Raw genomic sequence first — 17,828 nt, 5'->3', positions numbered from 1 at the left:
CTCTCTGAATATTGACGGTGGCAGAGAGCATTTCCAATGAGAATAAGGCGTATTGCTACTGCCCTGTAAATGCGACAGGCAGGGCGCAGGCACAGGCACAGGTGAGGAGGGCCTTCAGGGCATCGCTGGGTGTGGGGAGGGGGGCACCCTCCCCCCTATCCCGTCCCCGCCACCGGTCCCAGCTCCAGCTTCTCCCCCAGCCCCGCCCACCCTTGCCCTTCAGGTTGGCGTTTCCCAGGGACGTAGTAACTACAGGGTTTTATCCAGACCTCTCTGGTGGAATACCTCTTTCCTTTTCTTCTCCCCACCCCCCATATAGGTGACAAATACGTAAGCTATGAAGCAAAACCAAAGGAATCCTCACGCATCAACCACCCACTTAAAGCAAGGACCGTAACCCGTGTGTGCGCTCCCTCCAGAGATAACCAATATCGCGAATTTCCCCCACCCCCCGCTTTGTAGTTCCACCATGTCCTCGTCGCCCCAGCTGGCGAGAGGGAGGCAAAGTGGAGGCAGCTGGGCCACCGCTTAGGTTCCGGCGCCCAGAGACGCTGCCCCGGCTGGTAATTTACGGCATTTAGGCAACCACTGCAGGTGTTTGAAAGCAGCACGCCGCCGCCGCCCAATCGCGAAGCCGCCCAATCGCGAAACCGCCAAGATTGGCCGCGGCCCCGGCCAGGGCCCGAGGCCGCGCAAGCGCGTTGGCGGCCGGCAGGGCGGCGCAGGTGGGTGGCGTCATCGGGAGGCGCGCTCCCGGGGCGAGTGACTTAAGGCGCTGGGAAAGCGGCGGCGGCGGCGGCGGCGGCGGCGAGAGCGACTCGGGGCAGCATGAGCGGCTGCGGGCTCTTCTTGCGCTCGGCGGCGGCGGCGCGCTCGTGCCGTGCCCTGGTGGCCTTCACCGCGAGTCGGCGCCCGCTGCGCACCAGTCCACCGAGCCAAGCTTTCGCCAAGGAGCTCTTCCTGGGCAAAATCGAGAAGGTAACGCCGAGCCCCGGCCGGCCATTGCCCTTCCTCCTCGCCTTTGGCCCTTTGCGGGAAGGGCCTGCTCGAGCCTGGTTAGCGTCCCCACACCTGCCTTAGAAACGCACCTGCGGGCGGGCGTGCTAATTAACCCTGTGGCTCTGAGCAGCTATGGTTTTGACCTGTGTTCGAGCTAACGCCTGCCGGGACACCCTGGGAAACCCTAGGAGAGGTGGTCGGTAAGTGATCCTCAACTCAACACTCCGGCCGCGAACTGGGGAGGCGGGAGGGGGCTTCCTCTCTGTTTCCTAAGCACAGCCCAGGCCATGCCGCTCCTCTCTCTGTTGGCTTCCACGGCGGAGTTGCAACGCCTCACCCCACCTTTCAGGTTCCCCAGAAGCCCGCGGCTCAAAGGTGCCTTCCCGGCCCGTCCCTTCCACGGGTCGCACGACCTAGTGTTACTAAGCACTCACCGGACTCTTATAGTCAGAAGACTTGGATTTGACCTTGACTCTGTGACTTTGAGCCCCAGTTCTTTCAGCCTTAAAACGGAGCTTGCGATGTGTTCTGCGTCTCAGATGTGTTGTAACGAGACGTATATACGTGGAAATGCTTTTTAAACTGTTAAGTTGCGGTACAGATTCATGAAGCAGCAGAATGAGTAGTCGGTGCTGGCGTCAACACCTACTAGTCTTGTGACCTTGGGCTCATAACTCCTGTGAAGTGCCTCAGTGCTCTCATACAGAAAACAGGAGTAAAAACAGCCCTCGCCCCCTCCTACAGGTGGCCCGCAAGCCAAAGGAAAAATGTGTGTAAAGTGCTTTGAGCTTGGCTGGAATGTTGGCTGATTCTGTATTACTTTAGGAGTTATTCCCTGGTTTTTCTAGGACATTCTCTAAGGTCGTCAGGCATTACAGATGCAAACGCTGTGACTGGAGTGGTTTGCCCTGCTAGAAGTACGAAGCTAGGTCTTAAAGTTAGGGAAGCCGTTTCCTCCGGAACCTGGGGCTGTGTGGTGCTCTGTCGTGGGACCCCCGTGGCTCCCAGCAGCTTGGGGAAGAAAGAACACACATTTTTCTGTTACCGACCAGGGTTCTTGGCCTTCCCCACGCAATAGAAATTGACTAGAGGCCAGACAAGAAATTCAGGCAAGGCTTTATCGGGGCCTCTGCTGCAGCCGGGGGGAACAAGAACAAACAGCACGTTCCCTTGCTTGCTCAATCCCCGAGGGGGGCAAACTTGTTTCTTATATGCGGTGAGGGTAGGAGTGTGTCCAGGGGTCAGGCCGGAGGGGTGGCTTAGGTGTTTTGTCCACCCCTTAGGTGGTGTTGTGTGCAGGGGGCATGTGGGGTACCCTGTTTTTGCTCCAGGCTCTTCAAAAGTGGCAGTTGCTTGTGGTTTTTTTGGTCTTTTTGTATCTGTTGGACCCAGAATTTGCCCCAACTGCGCATGCATGCAGTTATTTTTAGTCCCATACAGTTTTTTTGTGTTTTGTTGCTCAAGGAGAGGTGTGTCCAGGTGCAATGATTGTAGCACGGCAGCAAAGAGTCCCGGGTCCCAGCCTGTCTCATTTCATGCTCCTCTTTCTCCAACCCTCCCCCATCCTCACTCACCTGTCGGCTTTGCTTCCTGTTTCACTGAGAAAATACACGCAGTCAGGTAAGAACTTCTTCCACCACGCTTACCCCCTCCTCCCCACACGTGTGCCTGTGTGTCTGCATTGATGTGGGGGAACCGTCCACTCCCAGCAAAGGCCAACTATACCCCAAGCTTTCTCAGCTACTCAAGGACGTTGATTCGTTCTTGGCTCCTTGACAAGTCTAAGCATTAGACAACATTTCCAGCCAGCTCAGTCGGAGTTGAAGTTTTCTAAGGCTCAGTCTGTGGGCTTCTCTTTTCATCTGCAAGCATTCCTCTGATAATCTAATTCAGTACCATGCTGTCAGTGTCCCGAAGATGCCCATTGATTTCTCCAGCTGAGGTTTCTCCCCTGAACTCCATACTCTTTGTATCTACCTTTCTACGCAGAAGCTACACTTGGATGTTACTAGGCTTCGCCAGTGTAGCCCCCCCAAAGCTGAGCTCCTGGTCCCTCCACCCACTCCTGTCTTTCCTCCCGCTCTTCTTACCGGAGAGGGTGGTGACTCTGCCGTTGCACGTGTTCAGGTCGAATACCTGGAGTCACCTTTGACACCTCCTGTTCTCATGATCCACATCTAATCCGACAGCAAATCCCGTTTTCTCTACGTTCAGGTTCTCTTTAGAATCTGACAGCTTCTAAGCACTTCCGCCGGTACCTCCCTGGTTCAGGCAGACATCGTCTCTCTCAGCGTTGTTGGGGTTTGAGCAGCAACGTGGTATCCCAGATGCTTAGAGTCTCGGAATAGAAGGAGACCTTCATGATCACGCAGGCCGGCAGTTGTCCCCCTGCCCTCAGTTGGACCCAGGCTGTTCCTGAGAGCACCCCCAGGGCTGCTGCAGGGACCAGTGGGGGAGTCAAGTGGGAGGGATCTGGGTGACTTTTCTCCCCGTTCACAGCCTCAGCCAGAGCAGCTTGGCTTGCATCTGTTTTGCATATTTGGTTTCTGTTCTGGATTTATTTGAAAAACCGGTTGTACTTTCAAAAATGTGAAAAGTGCTGATGAAATTGAACCCAGCACCCATGAGGCACCCCATTTAGACTCTGAACACTGCCATCAGAGATTTGTTCTCACATGGGCTCAAGATCTCTCTCCTGGGGACAGTTGTCCTTTGGTTGCAGTTGAGGCCATCTGGTTCCCAGGCTGTTCTCTCCTCTCACCTGCCTGCTCGCTGGTACCAGAATCATCTCCCTCTAACACAGCCCTTGCAGCAGGCCCAAGTGAGCCCGTGCAGGCTGGCTCAGTGGACGTGGCCTCTACATTCGGCTAAAGAGCTGGCTTTGTTCTAAGCGGCTGCGGGGTGGTGACAGCTCAGCGTAATTTCCTTGTAGACCACCTTAGGGGCAGGGTCGAGGGTGGCCTGGAGGCAGGGAGTCCTTTAAGTTTGGGCATGGCACCCCCCTGTCACCTCTACAGGTGGCCGGAGAGAAGAAAGTAGATTTGGGAGCCTGTAACTAGAGTGGCTGATTATTTACAGGGCTGGAGAGGAGACAGGACTCCTCTGCTTTGAAGACCTTTCTCAAGACGCTTGGTGAGAGGTGCTGTGAGGAGTGGCGGGGCTCCTGGGGGCGGCTTAGGGCCTGGGACATCACTTCTCAGCAGGTGTCGGTCACATCCAGATACTCGGGTCACGCTGGCAGCTAACGGGGGGGTGGGGGGGGTGGAGCCCAAAAGCCAGAGGGCACAGCGGGATGGTTTTAGGCAGCATATAGCGATGGCCCGGTCGGGAATCCAGCGTCAGTTGGAAGCATTGGCCCCTCCTCTGTCAGTTTGAAGTAGACTTGAAGCGGAGTCACTTTCCAGGCTGTGGGGACAAGAGCAGAGCCAGTACCCAATACAGATAATTGCAGCTATTTCGTGTTCAGGACGCCTTGTCTCCTTTGAGCCTCACAGCTGCCTTCTGAGGCATCACCTGTAGCAGGAGAGAAACTGACCCTGAGAAGGGGTGAGACTTGCCCATCACACATCTAAGAATCGGCAGAGCCAGGGCTGCATTCCGGTTGATCTGGCCCCTCGGCTGGGCCTCCTCTGGTGGCCCTGCTCAGTACACAGAGCAGGGGTCGTGAGGCCGGACGGGCGGGTGCTGGAGCGAGCAGCCAGGTGGGAACCCGGCAAGATGTCAGACCCGTGACCACAGTACGTTCTGGTCAGTGGCAGCACCTTTGAGCTCACAGGATAACTGAGGTGGATTTCTGTGTTTTGGTAAAGAGCTTGCCCATCCATTATCTTCCATGGGCCTCACGACGACCTTGAGTAAATATTACCTGCTCATTGTAGGTGAGGAAACGGCAGTGCGGACCGGCGAGGGGATGTGACGAAGGCTGCCCAGTTAGTTAGCTGCAAATCAGGGCCCAGACTGGGCTGTGAAGTGTTAGTCCAGGCTCTCCGCTCCGTGGGCCAAGCTGACCAAAATTAGGAACAGTTTTGGGTCAGGGAGGGGGATGAACCAAGGTGCTGGAGTCTAACGCCATTCCTCGTCTTAAGCTCCTTCTGAAGTTTGCTTTCCGGCTCCTTCAGCGAGTAAGGCCCTGCCAGCCGATGTGGAAACTAGCAAGTCTTTTTCCTTCCCTTTCGGTTGATATTGCCACTATGGGAGGTTGCCAGAAATTAAATTTTTACTACATGTTTATCATTTTTAGAAAGAAGTTTTCCCATTTCCAGAAGTTAGCCAAGATGAACTTAATGAAATTAATCAGTTTGTGGGACCTGTAGAAAAATTCTTCACTGAAGAGGGTATGTATGATTTTCTTTATCATTACCGATTTCCATTTTAATGGCAATGCTTTGATATTTATATTAGAAGCAGTGTACATTAATCATGGAGAAATAGTACTATTGATATATTTTGCTTAAAAGATCATTCCAGGGCTTACCTGGTGGCGCAGTGGTTAAGAATCCGCCTGCCAATGCAGGGGACACGGGTTCGAGCCCTGGTCCGGGAAGATCCCACATGCCGCGGAGCACCTAAGCCCGTGCACCACAACTGCTGAGCCTGCGCTCTGGAGCCCGTGCTCCACAATAAGAGAAACCACCGCAGTGAGAAGCCCGCGCACCGCAACGAAGACCCAGCACAGCCATAAATAAATAAATAAATAAATCCAACTGCTCTTTAATTATATGATATCTAGTTCAGTGCCTTTTTTTTTTTTTTTTTTCTTTTGGCTGCATGTGGGATCCAGTTCCCTGACCAGGGATTGAACCCGGGCCCCCTGCATTGGGAGCACAGAGTTTAAGCCACTGGACCAGGGAAGTCCTTACTTTAGTGCTTCTTAATGTATCTGTGGTGAAGGACTACTTTAAACATTTCAAACTGTTGCAGACTAACACTTTTGTAAAATACAATAAAAATGAACAATTAGAAAAATGGAATTAAAAAAACATACAAAATACATCGATCATGTGCTGGGTTGTGTGGCAATGTAAAATTGCTGTAAATGTTTCTGAAGGTTTAATCTCCTTTTCTGTACTTAGCTTGTTAGGAACCAGGGATGATCTAGGGACCAGACCACAGGTTGAGGGCACCAGTGTGGAGTGCAGGGTCCCTCACTCAGGGGTCACTGCCCTTAGCGAGGGCAGTGACCTCTGCCTATGGGAGTCCCTTGGGGGGGTTGAGCAATGACAGATTGACAGTAGTGCTTCCCCACCGCTCAGGACCCCAAGGAGTTTTGTTTGTGTGGGTTTTAGCTATCAACTGGTGCCCTTTTACAAATTAAAACTGAGGAATTTTTTAAATGCTGTGTTCATTTATTACTTCATTTAAAAATAATAAGCCCATCACATGTTAACATAAACAACGTTTTTTTTCAGTTATTAAACTTTTTTTAAATTTTATTGGAGTGTAGTTGATTTATAATGTATTAGTTTCAGGTGTACAGCAAAGTGATTCAGTTATACATATATTCATTTTTCAGATTCTTTTATGATATAGGTTATCACAGATTATTTTTTTAACAAGATTTTATTTATTTTTTATACATTTATTTATTTATTTTTTGGCTGCGTTGGGTCTTCGTTGCTGCGCATGGGCTTTCTCTAGTTGCGGCGAGCAGGGGCTACTCATTGCGGTGGCTTCTCTTGTTGTGGAGCATGGGCTCTAGGCGCGCAGGCTTCAGTAGTTGTGGCTCACAGGCTCAGTAGCTGTGGCGCACGGGCTTAGCTGCTCCACGGCATGTGGGATCTTCCCAGACCAGGGCTCGAACCTGTCTCCCCTGCGTTGGCAGGCAGATTCTTAACCACTGGCCATCAGGGAAGCCCTATAACAGATTATTGTGTAGAGTTTCCTGTGCTATACAGTAGGTCCTTGTTGGTTATCTATCTTACATATAGTAGTGTGTGTATGTTAATCCCAACCTCCTAATTTATCCCTCCCTCCCACGTTTCCCCTTTGGTAACCATGAGTTTGTGTTCGATATCTGTAGGTCTGTTTCTGTTTTGTAAGTTCATTTGTATCATTTTTTTAAAATTAGATTCCATATAAGTGATATTTATCTTTCTCTGTCTGACTTACTAGACTTAGTATGATAATCTCTAGGTCCATCCATGCTGCTGCAAATGGCATTATTTCATTTTTAGTAATATTCCATTGTATATTACTGAGCAATATCCCATTGTATGTGGGTAATATTCCATTGTATATGTGTACCACATCTTTTTTTTTTTAATTTTATTTATTTATTTATTTATGGCTGCGTTGGGTCTTCGTTTCCGTGCGAGGGCTTTCTCTAGTTGTGGCAAGCGGGGGCCACTCTTCATCGTGGTGCGTGGGCCTCTCACTATCGCGGCCTCTCTTGTTGCGGGGCACAGGCTCCAGATGCGCAGGCTCAGTAGTTGTGGCACACGGGCTTAGTTGCTCCGCGGCATGTGGGATCTTCCCAGACCAGGGCTCAAACCCGTGTCCCCTGCATTGGCAGGCAGATTCTCAACCACTGCGCCACCAGGGAAGCCCCATCTCTTTTAAAAAAAATAAATTTATTTATTTATTTATGGCTTCGTTGGGTCTCTGCTGCTGCGCGCGGGCTTTCTCTAGTTGCGGCAAGCGGGGGCTACTCTTCGTTGTGGTGCACGGGCTTCTCATTGTGGTGGCTTCTCTTGTTGTGGAGCATGGGCTCTAGCCTCACGGGCTTCAGTAGTTGTGGCATGCAGCCTCAGTAGTTGTGGCACAGGGGCTTAGTTGCTCCGCGGCATGTGGGATCTTCCCGGACCAGGGATCGAACCCGTGTCTCCTGCATTGGCAGGCAGATTCTTAACCACTGCACCACTAGGGAAGTCCGCCACATCTTTATCCGTTCCTCTGTTGTTGGACATTTTGGTTGCTTCCATGTCTTGGCTGTTGTAAATAGTGCTGCAATGAATAAACAGTGTTTTTGATGAAGAGTGGCATTGTTTTACAGTTTTGCAGATTTTTTGGCTTATTGAAAGACAGCTGGATTCTCGTATCTGTTTCTACATTTAATCTGTGATACAAACCACATAGGCCCTGGAAGACTCCACTGTAGGCGCATGAGAGAACTAGGATTAAAAAGGCAAAGAGCATCTTTCTTTTATTAAAATAGTTTTCTTCTGTGGACTCCCTGGAAGTCTGGCGGGTGCCCTGGGCACCCTTTTGAGAACTGCTGATCTACAGAGCTATCATGTTTCTAGTTTTAAAAGTTGCTTAGTTGTGTATAAATATGTTTTGTTTCTATTCTATTTTTGTTCTAGTGGTTATCTTACTACTACTATTTTTAGTTCCTTAGTTCCTTGTTCTTCTATTTATACTTACTATCTGGTTTGTCAGGCTTTTTTTTTCTTCCAATTTTTATTGAGGTATAATTAATTTACAATAAATTACACATTTAAAGTGTACAGTTTGATAAATTTTGGCATGTAAACATTACTGCCAAGGAATCATCAACACAATTAATGTAATAAACATACCCATTACCTCTAAAAGTTTTTTTTTCAAAGTTTAACAATTAAAATTTATTATTAAACTTTTTTTTAATTATAGTTCATTTACAAAGTTGTGTTAGTTTCAGGTGTACAGCACAGTGATTCAGATATATATGTATTCTTTTTCAGATTCTTTTCCCTTATAGGTTGTTACAGAATACTCAGTATAGTTCCCTGGGCTATATGGTAGGTCCTTGTTGGTTATCTGTATTGTGTATAGTAGTGTGTATGTGTTAATCCCAACCTCCTAATTTATCCCTCCCCACACCTTTCCCCTTTGGTAGCCATAAGATTGTCTTCTATGTCTGTGAGTCTCTTTCTGCTTTGTAAATAAGGTTTTTTTTTTTCCTTTTTTAATTGAAGTGTAGCTGATTTACAATGCTGTGCCAGTCTTTGCTGTACAGCAAAGTGACTCAGCTATACACATATATAGGTTCTTTTTTTTATATTCTTTTCCATTATGCTATATCACAGGATATTGAATATAGTTCCCTGTGCTATATGTAGGACCTTCTTCTTTATCCATTCTATATGTAATAGTTTGCATCTACCAACCCCAAACTCCCAGTTCATCTCTACCCCCCACCCCTGCGCTGGGGCAACCACAGGTCTGTTCTCTATGTCTGTGAGTCTGTTTCTGTTTTGTAGATAAGTTCATTTGTGCCATATTTTAGATTCCCCATATAAGTGATATCATACGGTATTTGTCTTTCTTATTCTGACTTACTTCACTTAGTATTATAATCTCTAGTTGCACCCATGTTGCTGCAAATGGCATTATTTCATTCTTTTTTATGGCTGAGTAGTATTCCATTGTATACATGTACCACATCTTGATCCATTCATCTGTCAGTGGACATTTAGGTTGTTTCCATGTCTTGACTATTGTGAATAGTGTGCTGTGCACATGCGGGTGCATGTATCTTTCTGGATTAGAGTTTTGTCTGGATATATTCCCAGGAGTGGGATTGCTGGATCATACGTTAATTCTATTTTTAGTTTTCTGAGGAACCTCCATGCTGTTTTCCATAGTGGCTGTACCAATTTACATTCCCACCAACAGTGTAGGAAGGTTCCCTTTTCTCCACACCCTCTCCAGCATTTGTTATTTGTAGACTTTTTAATGATGGCCATTCTGACCAGTGTGAGGTGGTACCTCATTGTAGATTGATTTGCCTTTCTCTAATGATTAGAGATGTTGAGCATCTTTTCATATGCCTACTGGCCAGCTGTATGTCTTCTTTGAAGAAATGTCTATTTAGGTCTTCTGTCCATTTTTCGCTTGGATTGTTTTTTTGTTGTTGAGTTGTATGAGCTGTTTGTATATGTTGGAGATTAAGTCCTTGTCTGTCCCATCATTTGCAAATATTTTGTCCCATTCCATAGGTTGTCTTTTCGTTTTTTTTATGGTTTCCTTTGCTGTGCAAAAGCTTGTAAGTTTGATTAGGTCCTGTTTGTTGATTTTTGGTTTTCTTTCTGTTGCCTTGGGAGACTGACGTAAGAAAACATTGGTAGGATTTATGTCAGAGAATGTTTTGCCTATGTTCTCTTCTAGGAGTTCTGTGGTGTCATGTCTTATGTTTAAGTCTTTAAGCCATTTTGAGTTTATTTTTGTGTATGGTGTGAGGTTGTGTTCTAACTTCATTGATTTACATGCAGCTGTCAAACTTTCCCAGAACCACTTGCTGAAGAGATAGTCTTTTTCCCACTTTATATTCTTGCCTCCTTTGTCGAAAATTAGTTGACCATAGGTGTCTGGGTTTATTTTTGGGCTTTCTATTCTATTCCATTGATCCGTATGCCTGTTTTTGTACCAATAACACACTGTTTTGATTACTGTAGCTTTGTTTTGTTTTGTTTTAATATTTATTTATTTGGCTGCACCGGGTCTTAGTTACAGCACGCAGGATCTTTGTTGTGGCATACGGGATCTTTAGTTGTGGCCTGTGGAATCTTTAGTTGCAGCATGCAGGACTTAGTTGCGGCATGCAAACTCTTAGTTGCGGCATGTGGGATCTAGTTCCCTGACCAGAGATCGAACCCGTGCCCCCTGCATTGGGAGCGTGGAGTCTTAGCCACTGGACCACCAGGGAAGTGCCTGTAGCTTTGTAATATTGTCTGAAGTCTGGGAGAGTTATGCCTCCTGCTTTCCGCCCCCCCCTCAGGATTGCTCTGGCAATTCTGGGTCTTTTATGGGTCCATATAAATTTTTGGATTATTCTACTTCTGTGAAAAATGTCGTGGGTAATTTGATAGGGATCACATTAAATCTGTAGATTGCTTTGGGTAGTATTGCTATTTTAGCAATATTAATTCTTCCAATCCAAGAGTGTGGGATATCTTTCCATTTCTTTGAATCCTCTTTTATTTCCTTTATTAATGTTTTATAGTTCTCAGCGTGTAAATATTTCATCTCCTTGGTCAGGTTTATTCCTAGGTGGTTTTTTTTTTTTATTGGTGTAATTTTAAATGGTAGTTTGTTTGTTTTTTTTTACATTCCCTTTCTGATATTTCATTGTTAGTGTAAAGGAATGCACCCGATTTCTGAATGTTTATCTTGTATCCTGCTACTTTTCTGAATTCATTTATTAGATCTGGTAGTTTTTGTGTAGAGTTCTTAAGGTTATCTATATATGGTATCATGTCATCTGCATGTAGTGACAGTTTTACCTCTTCCCTTCCAATTTGGATGCCTTTTATTTCTTTTTCTTGTCTGAAGTCTTTCAGCTTTTCACCATTGAGTATTATATTGGCTGTTTGTATTATATTGGGTATTATATTGGGATTTCTCATAAATGGCTTTTATTATGTTGAGATATGTTCTCTCTATTCCCACTTTGGTAAGAGTTTTTATCATGAATGGATGCTGAATTTTGTCAAATGCTTTTTCTGCATCTATTGAGATGATCATGTGGTTTTTTACTTTTCTTTTCTTAATTTGTATTACATTGATTTGCATATGTTGAAGCATCCTTTGGAACCTGAGATGAATCCCACTTGGTCGTGGTGTATGATCTTTTTTATGTGTTGTTGGATTCGGTTTGCTAATATCTTGTTGAGAATTTTTGCATCTATATTCATCAAAGATATTGATCTGTAATTTTCTTTTTTTGGTGGTATCTTTGTCTGGTTTTGGTATCAGGATGATTGTGGCTTCACAGAATGTCTTTGGGAGTGTTCCCTCCTCTGCAGTCTTTTGGAAGAGTTTGAGAAGAATCCATATAAGTTCTTCTTTGTATGTTTGGTAGAATTCACCTGTGAAACCATTGGGTCCTGGACTTTTGTTTGTAGGAAGTTTTTTTTATTACTGATTCTATTTCTCTTCTAGTGATCGTTCTGTTCAAATTATCTGTTTCTTCTTGATTAAATTTGGTGGGCTGTACGTTTCTAGAAAATTGTCCATTTCTTCTAGGTTGTCAAATTTGTTGACATGTAATTGTTCATAGTATTCTCTTATGGTCTTTTGTATTTCTGCAATATCAGTTGAGATTTCTCCTCTTTCATTTCTTGTTTATTTGGATTCTCTGTCTTTTCTTGGTGAGCGTGGCCAGAGGTTTGTCAATTTTGTTTACCCTTTCGAAGAACAGCTCTTATTTTTGTTGATATTTTTCTATTTTTTTTTAAATCTCTAATTTGTTTATTTTCTCCCTGATCTTTATTATTTCCTTCCTTCTACTGATGTAAGGTTTAGCTTGTTCTTCTTTTTCTAATTCTTTTTGGGTGGTAGGTTAGGTTGTTTACTTGAGATTTTTCTTGTTTTTTGATGAAGGCCTGTATCTCTACGAACTTCCCTCTAAGAACTGCTTTTGCTGCATCCCATAGAATTTGCATACTTGTGTTTTCCATGTCGTTTGTCTCAAGGTATATTTTAATTTCCCTTTTAATTTCCTTATTGACCCATTGGTGTTTTAGTAGCATGGTATTTTGTCTCCATGTAATCTTTTTTTCTTGTTTCTTTTCTGTTGTTGATTTCTAGTTTCATGCCATTGTGGTCAGAGAAGATGCTTGAAATAATTTCTGTACTCCTATTAAATTTGTTGAGGTTAGTTTTGTGCCCTAGGATGTGGTCAGTCCTAGAGAATGTTCCATGTACACTTGAAATGAATGTATATTCTATTTTTGTTTTTGTTTTTTTAATTAATTTATTTATTTTTATTTTTGTTGGCTGTGTCGGGTCTTTGTTTCTGTGCAAGGGCTTTCTCTAGTTGCAGCAAGCGGGGGCCACTCTTCATCGCGGTGCGCAGGCCTTTCACTGTCACGACCTGTCTTGTTGCGGGGCACAGGCTCCAGACGCGCAGGCTCAGTAGTTGTGGCTCACGGGCCTAGGTGCTCCGCGACATGTGGGATCTTCCCAGACCAGGGCTCGAACCCGTGTCCCCTGCATTGGCAGGCAGATTCTCAACCACTGCGCCACCAGGGAAGCCCTATTCTGGTTTTCTTTGATGCAGTGTCCTGAAAATTATCAATTAAGTCTAACTGTTCTGTTGTATCATTTAGGACCTCTGTTGCCTTATTGATTCTGTCTGGAAGATCTGTCCATTGATGGCAGTAGGGTATTAAAGTCTCCTACTATTGTATTCCTATCCATTCTCCCTTTATGTCTGTTAGTATTTGTTGTATGTATGGGTGGTCCTATATTAGGTGCATATGTTGATGAGTATAAAATCCTCTTCTTGTACTGATCCTGTTATCATATAGTGTCCTTCTTTATCTTTCTCTATAGCGTTTGCTTTAATCTATTTTATCTGATATGAGTATTGCAACTCCTGCTTTCTTGTCATTTCAGTTTGCATGAAATATATTTTTCCACCCCCTCACTTTCAGTCTATGTTTTTGCCCTCAGGTGGGTCTCTGGTAGGCAGCATATGGTAGGCTTTTGTTTTTTTTAATCCAGTCTGCCACTCTGTCTTTTGATTGGAGCATTTAGTCCATTGACATTTAAGGTAATTACTGTTACATAAGTATTTATTGCCATTTCAAACCTTGTTTCTTCTTTGTTCCCTTTTCTTTTTGTTTTTCTTTTTGTGGTTTGATGATTTCCGTTTATGCTTGTGTTCTCCTCTACTAGGTTTTTGTGAGTCTATTGTATGTTTTTGATTTGTGGTTGCCCTGTTTTTCAAGTATTATATGTTAACCCTTTCCTATATCTGCTTTCTTTAGACTGATAGTCATATAGGCTCAAACACATTCTAAAAAAAAAAGAATCTGCATTTTTTTTACTCCCCTTCCCCACATTTTATGATTTTGATGTCCCTTTTTGCATCTTCATGTTTATCCTTTTGCTATTCGTTGTGTTTATCATTGCTTTCACAAATAGGTTTTTTTTCTTTTCTTTTTGATCTGTATACTGGCTAATTTAAGTGATTTACTTCCAATTTTGATTTCCTCCTTCCTATTTCTTCTTGCTTCTTTTCTGTTTAGAGATGATGACCTTTCAATATTTCTTTTAGGATAGGTTTAGTATTGCTGTATTTTTAGTTTTTGCTTGTCTGAGAAATTCTTTATTTCTCCTCCTATTCTAAATGATAATCTTGCTGGGTAGAGTATTTTAGGTTGCAGATTTTTTTCTTACAAGACTTTGAATATATTTTGCCACTCCCTTCTGGCCTGCAGTGTTTTTGTAGAGAAATCAGCTGATAGCCTTATGGGGGTTCCTTTGTAAAGAAGTGTATGTTTTCCTCTTGCTGCCTTTAGAATCCTCTCTTTATCTTTAACTTTTGCCACTTTTATTATAATATGTCTTGGTGTAGGTCTGTTTGGGTTCAACTTGTGTGGGACCCTCTGTGCTTCCTGTATCTATATGTTTCCTTCTTTAGGTTTGGGAAGTTTTCAGCTATAATTTCTTCAAATACATTTTCAATCCCCTTTTCTCTTTCTTCTCCTTCTGGAATCCCTATTATGTGTAGATTGACCCACTTTATATTTTCCCGTAGGTCTCTTATATTGCCTTCATTTTTTTGCATTTGGTTTCCTGTCTGCTGTTTTGATTGGGTAGTTTCCATTAGTCTGTCTTCCAGGTCACTTATTCTTTCTTCTGCATTATTCACGCTGCTCTTCATTGCCTTGAGCTCGGCTTTCGTCTCGGCAAATGAATTTTCTAACTTTTCTTGGGTCCTTCTTACAGTTTCTGGTTCATTTTTACGGTTATCTGAATTTCTGTCAATAACCTTTCTTAATTCCTTCAGTATTTTCATTATCTCCTTCTTGAACCCAGTGTCTATTTTTTTTTTTTTTTTAATCTGTGCTGTGTCTTCGCTGTGGCGTGCGGGATCTTTTAGTTGTGGCATGGGGCATCTTTAGTTGCAGCATGTGAACTCTTAGTTGTGGCATGTGGGATCTAATTCCCTGACCAGGGATTGAACCCAGGCCCCCTACATTAGGAGCATGGAGTCTTAGCCAGTGGACCACCAGGGAAGTCCCTTGGTGTCTATTAGACTGAAGAGGTCGGTTTCATTGTTCCTTCAGGGGAATTTTCTTGGTCTTTTAACTGAGAGTGATTCCTCTGCTTCTTCATTTTGCTTATGTTTCTCTTAGTCTGTGAGTTTAGGAGAAACAGTTACCTACTGTAATCTTGGAGGGCTACTTATATGCAGGAGCGTCCCTGTGTAGCTTGTGTGGGTTTAATATTTTTTTTGGCGTGAGGGCAGTTTTTGTTGTGGGTGCTTTGCCGTCTCTCTCCTCAGCACATGCTGGCTCATATCCCTTTGGTAGGGGCGCGCACGTACGCAGGTGCACAGCTCACGCGGGCTCCCAGGGAGGCGGGAGCAGTGGTTGGCTTCTGGTCATGGTCCCTCCGCAGCGGTGATGGCGGGTCACGTGCCCCTGGGTGGTTGGCACCAGGTCGCGAGGCCCTCGGCAGGGTGAGCCACACAGGCTCCTGGGAAGGTGGGGGCAGTGATCTGCACCTGCTCCCAAGACCCTTCCCAGTGTGCGGAAACCTTTCCGCTTCACAGCTCCCTCCCAGAGGTGCAGGTCCCATCCTGATTCCTTTCTCTCTCTTTTTTTTTTCTTTTTTCCTTTGCTCTACCCAGTTACATGGAGATTTCCTTGCCCTTTTGGAAGTCTGAGGTCTTCTGCCAGTATTCAATAGATGTTCTGTAAGAGTCGTTCCACATGTAGAAACATTTTTTTAAAATTTTAATTCATTTAAATTTAATTTTATTTTTATTTTTGTAAGTTTTTTGAAAATTTTTTATTGTGGTAAAAGGCACATAATAAAATTTAACTATCTTAATGATTTAGAAGTGTGCAGTTCAGTGATATTACATACATTCATATTGTTGTGCAATCACCAGCACTCATTTTCAGAGCTCATTTCATCTTCAGAACTGAAAACTTGTACCCATTAAACATTACCTCCCATCACCCCTCTTCCCAGTCCCTGGCAACTACCATCCACTTTTCTGTACCTAAGGCTGTGACTACTCTAGATACCTCCTTGAAGTGGAATCATACAGTATTGTCTTTTTATAACTGGCTTATTTCACAGCTTAGTGTCCTCAAGGTTCATCCATGTTGTAGCGTGTGTCACCATTTCTTTCCTTTTTAAGGCTGAATGATATTCCATGTATATATCTATATCATAGTTATATATCTATATATCTGTTCACAAATCTATAATATCTATGCAGTGGACTATCTATATCTGTCACATTTTGCTCACCCACTCGTCTGTTGCTTGACACTTCAGTTGCTTCCACCTTTTGGCTATTATGAATAATGCTTCTATGAACATGTGTGTACAAATATTTCTTCAAGACCTTGACTTCAATTGTTTTTTTTAATATATATATAAATTTATTTATTTACTTTTGGCTGCATTGGGTCTTTGTTGCTGTGCACGGGCTTTCCCTAGTTGCAGCGAGCAGGGGCTACTCTTCGTTGCAGTGCGCGGGCTTCTTATTGCGGTGGCTTCTCTTGTTGCGGAGCCTGGGCTCTAGGCACGTGGGCTTCAGTAGTTGTGGCACACAGACTCAGTAGTTCTGGTGCATGGGCTTAGTTGCTCCACGGCATGTGGAATTTTCCCAGCCCAGGGCTCGAACCCGTGTCCCCTGCATTGGCAGGTGGATTCTTAACCACTGCACCACCAGGGAAGCCCCATAGATGTAGTTTTGATGTATCTGTGGGGAGAAGGTGAGCTCCACGTCCTGCTCTTCCACCATCTGGATCCCATCCCTCAAGGTCTTTTGTATCATTTTTTTTTTTTAACCCATAAAAGTTTTCTTGTGCCCCTTTCATTCTCTCTGTCCTCAGGCAACCACTAATGTGCTTTCTGTCACTGCAGCTTAATTTACATTTTCTGGAATTTTATTTAAATAGATTCATATGTTATATATGTTTTTGTCCAGCTTTTTTCGGCCTAACTTTGAGTTTCATCCATGTTGTGTGCATCAATACTTTGTTTCTTTTTAATGCTGTATGCATATGCCAAAATTTGTTTATCCGTTCACCTATTCATTGACATTTGGTAGGTATCCAGACTTCAGCTATCACAAAGAGGGATGTTGTGAACATTTTTTTGTGAGTCTGGTGTACACATGTGCTTGCATTTCTCTTGGGGAAATACCTAGGAGTGGAGTGTCTGAATCATACGGTAGGTTCATGCTGAAATCTAAGAAAGTGCCAGACTGTTTTCCAAAGTGGTCACCACTTCACACCCCCACTAGTGCGTTGGAGTTCCAGTTGCTCCACATTTTTGTCAGCACTTGGTATGGTCAGTCTTTTCAATTCTAGTCATTCTACTGGGTGTGCTGTGGTACCTCATTGTGGTTGTAATTTTCATTGCCTTAATGACTAACAAGATGTTGGTCATCTTTTCATGTGCTTATTTGCCATCTGTATGTCTTTTTTTTGGTGAAGTGTCTTTCAAATATTTTATGCATTTTTTAGAAACTGGGATTTAAGACTTTTAATTGGTGTATGTTTTAATTGGTGTTTAATTGGTGTATGTTTTACAAAAATTTTCTCCTGGTCTGTGGCTTGACTTTTCATTTTCTTAACAGTGTCTCAAAGAGCAAAAGTTTTTAATGTTGATTCGGTACAAGTTTTTTTCTTTTGTAGTTCATGCTTTTTGTATTGTACATAAAATATCTACCAAACCCAAGGTCATGATGATTTTCGTCTATATCTTCTTTTAGAAGGTTTATATTTTTATCTGTTAACATTTAGATTTATGATCCATTCCCAGGTAATTTTGTTCACGATGTGAGGTAAAGTTTGAGGATTTCTTTTTTGCATGTGGCTATCCAGTCGTTCTAGCAACATTTATTGAAAGGATGATCCTTTCCTTATTTAACT

General features: G+C 43.9%; 1 protein-coding gene and 1 long non-coding RNA gene across 5 annotated transcripts in view; one reads left to right on the top strand and one right to left on the bottom strand.

Annotated features, from left to right (window-relative positions):
• The first annotated feature begins 765 nt into the window (after positions 1–765).
• ACAD9 (acyl-CoA dehydrogenase family member 9) overlaps positions 766–17,828 on the top strand; it is a 69,533-nt gene continuing 52,470 nt past the window's right edge. For all 4 annotated transcript variants that reach the window (XR_014232239.1, XR_014232240.1, XM_082345239.1 and 1 more), the window contains exons 1-2: positions 766–978; positions 5,240–5,333. Coding sequence is in view for 2 of the 4 variants with exons in the window: in XM_082345239.1 (XP_082201365.1) it covers positions 829–978; positions 5,240–5,333 (244 nt within the window). In the remaining 2 variants the exon portion in view is untranslated. The remainder of the gene's footprint in view (positions 979–5,239; positions 5,334–17,828) is intronic.
• LOC309607141 lies at positions 6,427–15,508 on the bottom strand. Its single transcript, XR_014232282.1, has 2 exons — positions 15,437–15,508; positions 6,427–11,158 (listed from the first exon to the last, which is right to left on the bottom strand). It is a non-coding gene; the product is annotated as an uncharacterized lncRNA (long non-coding RNA).

This window comes from Balaenoptera borealis (genome assembly GCF_965194805.1).
Source record: "Balaenoptera borealis genome assembly, chromosome: 12".
Lineage (NCBI taxonomy): Eukaryota > Metazoa > Chordata > Mammalia > Artiodactyla > Balaenopteridae > Balaenoptera > Balaenoptera borealis.
Note: the sequence above shows the minus strand (reverse complement) of the source record. Positions and strands in the feature narration are given on the sequence as shown.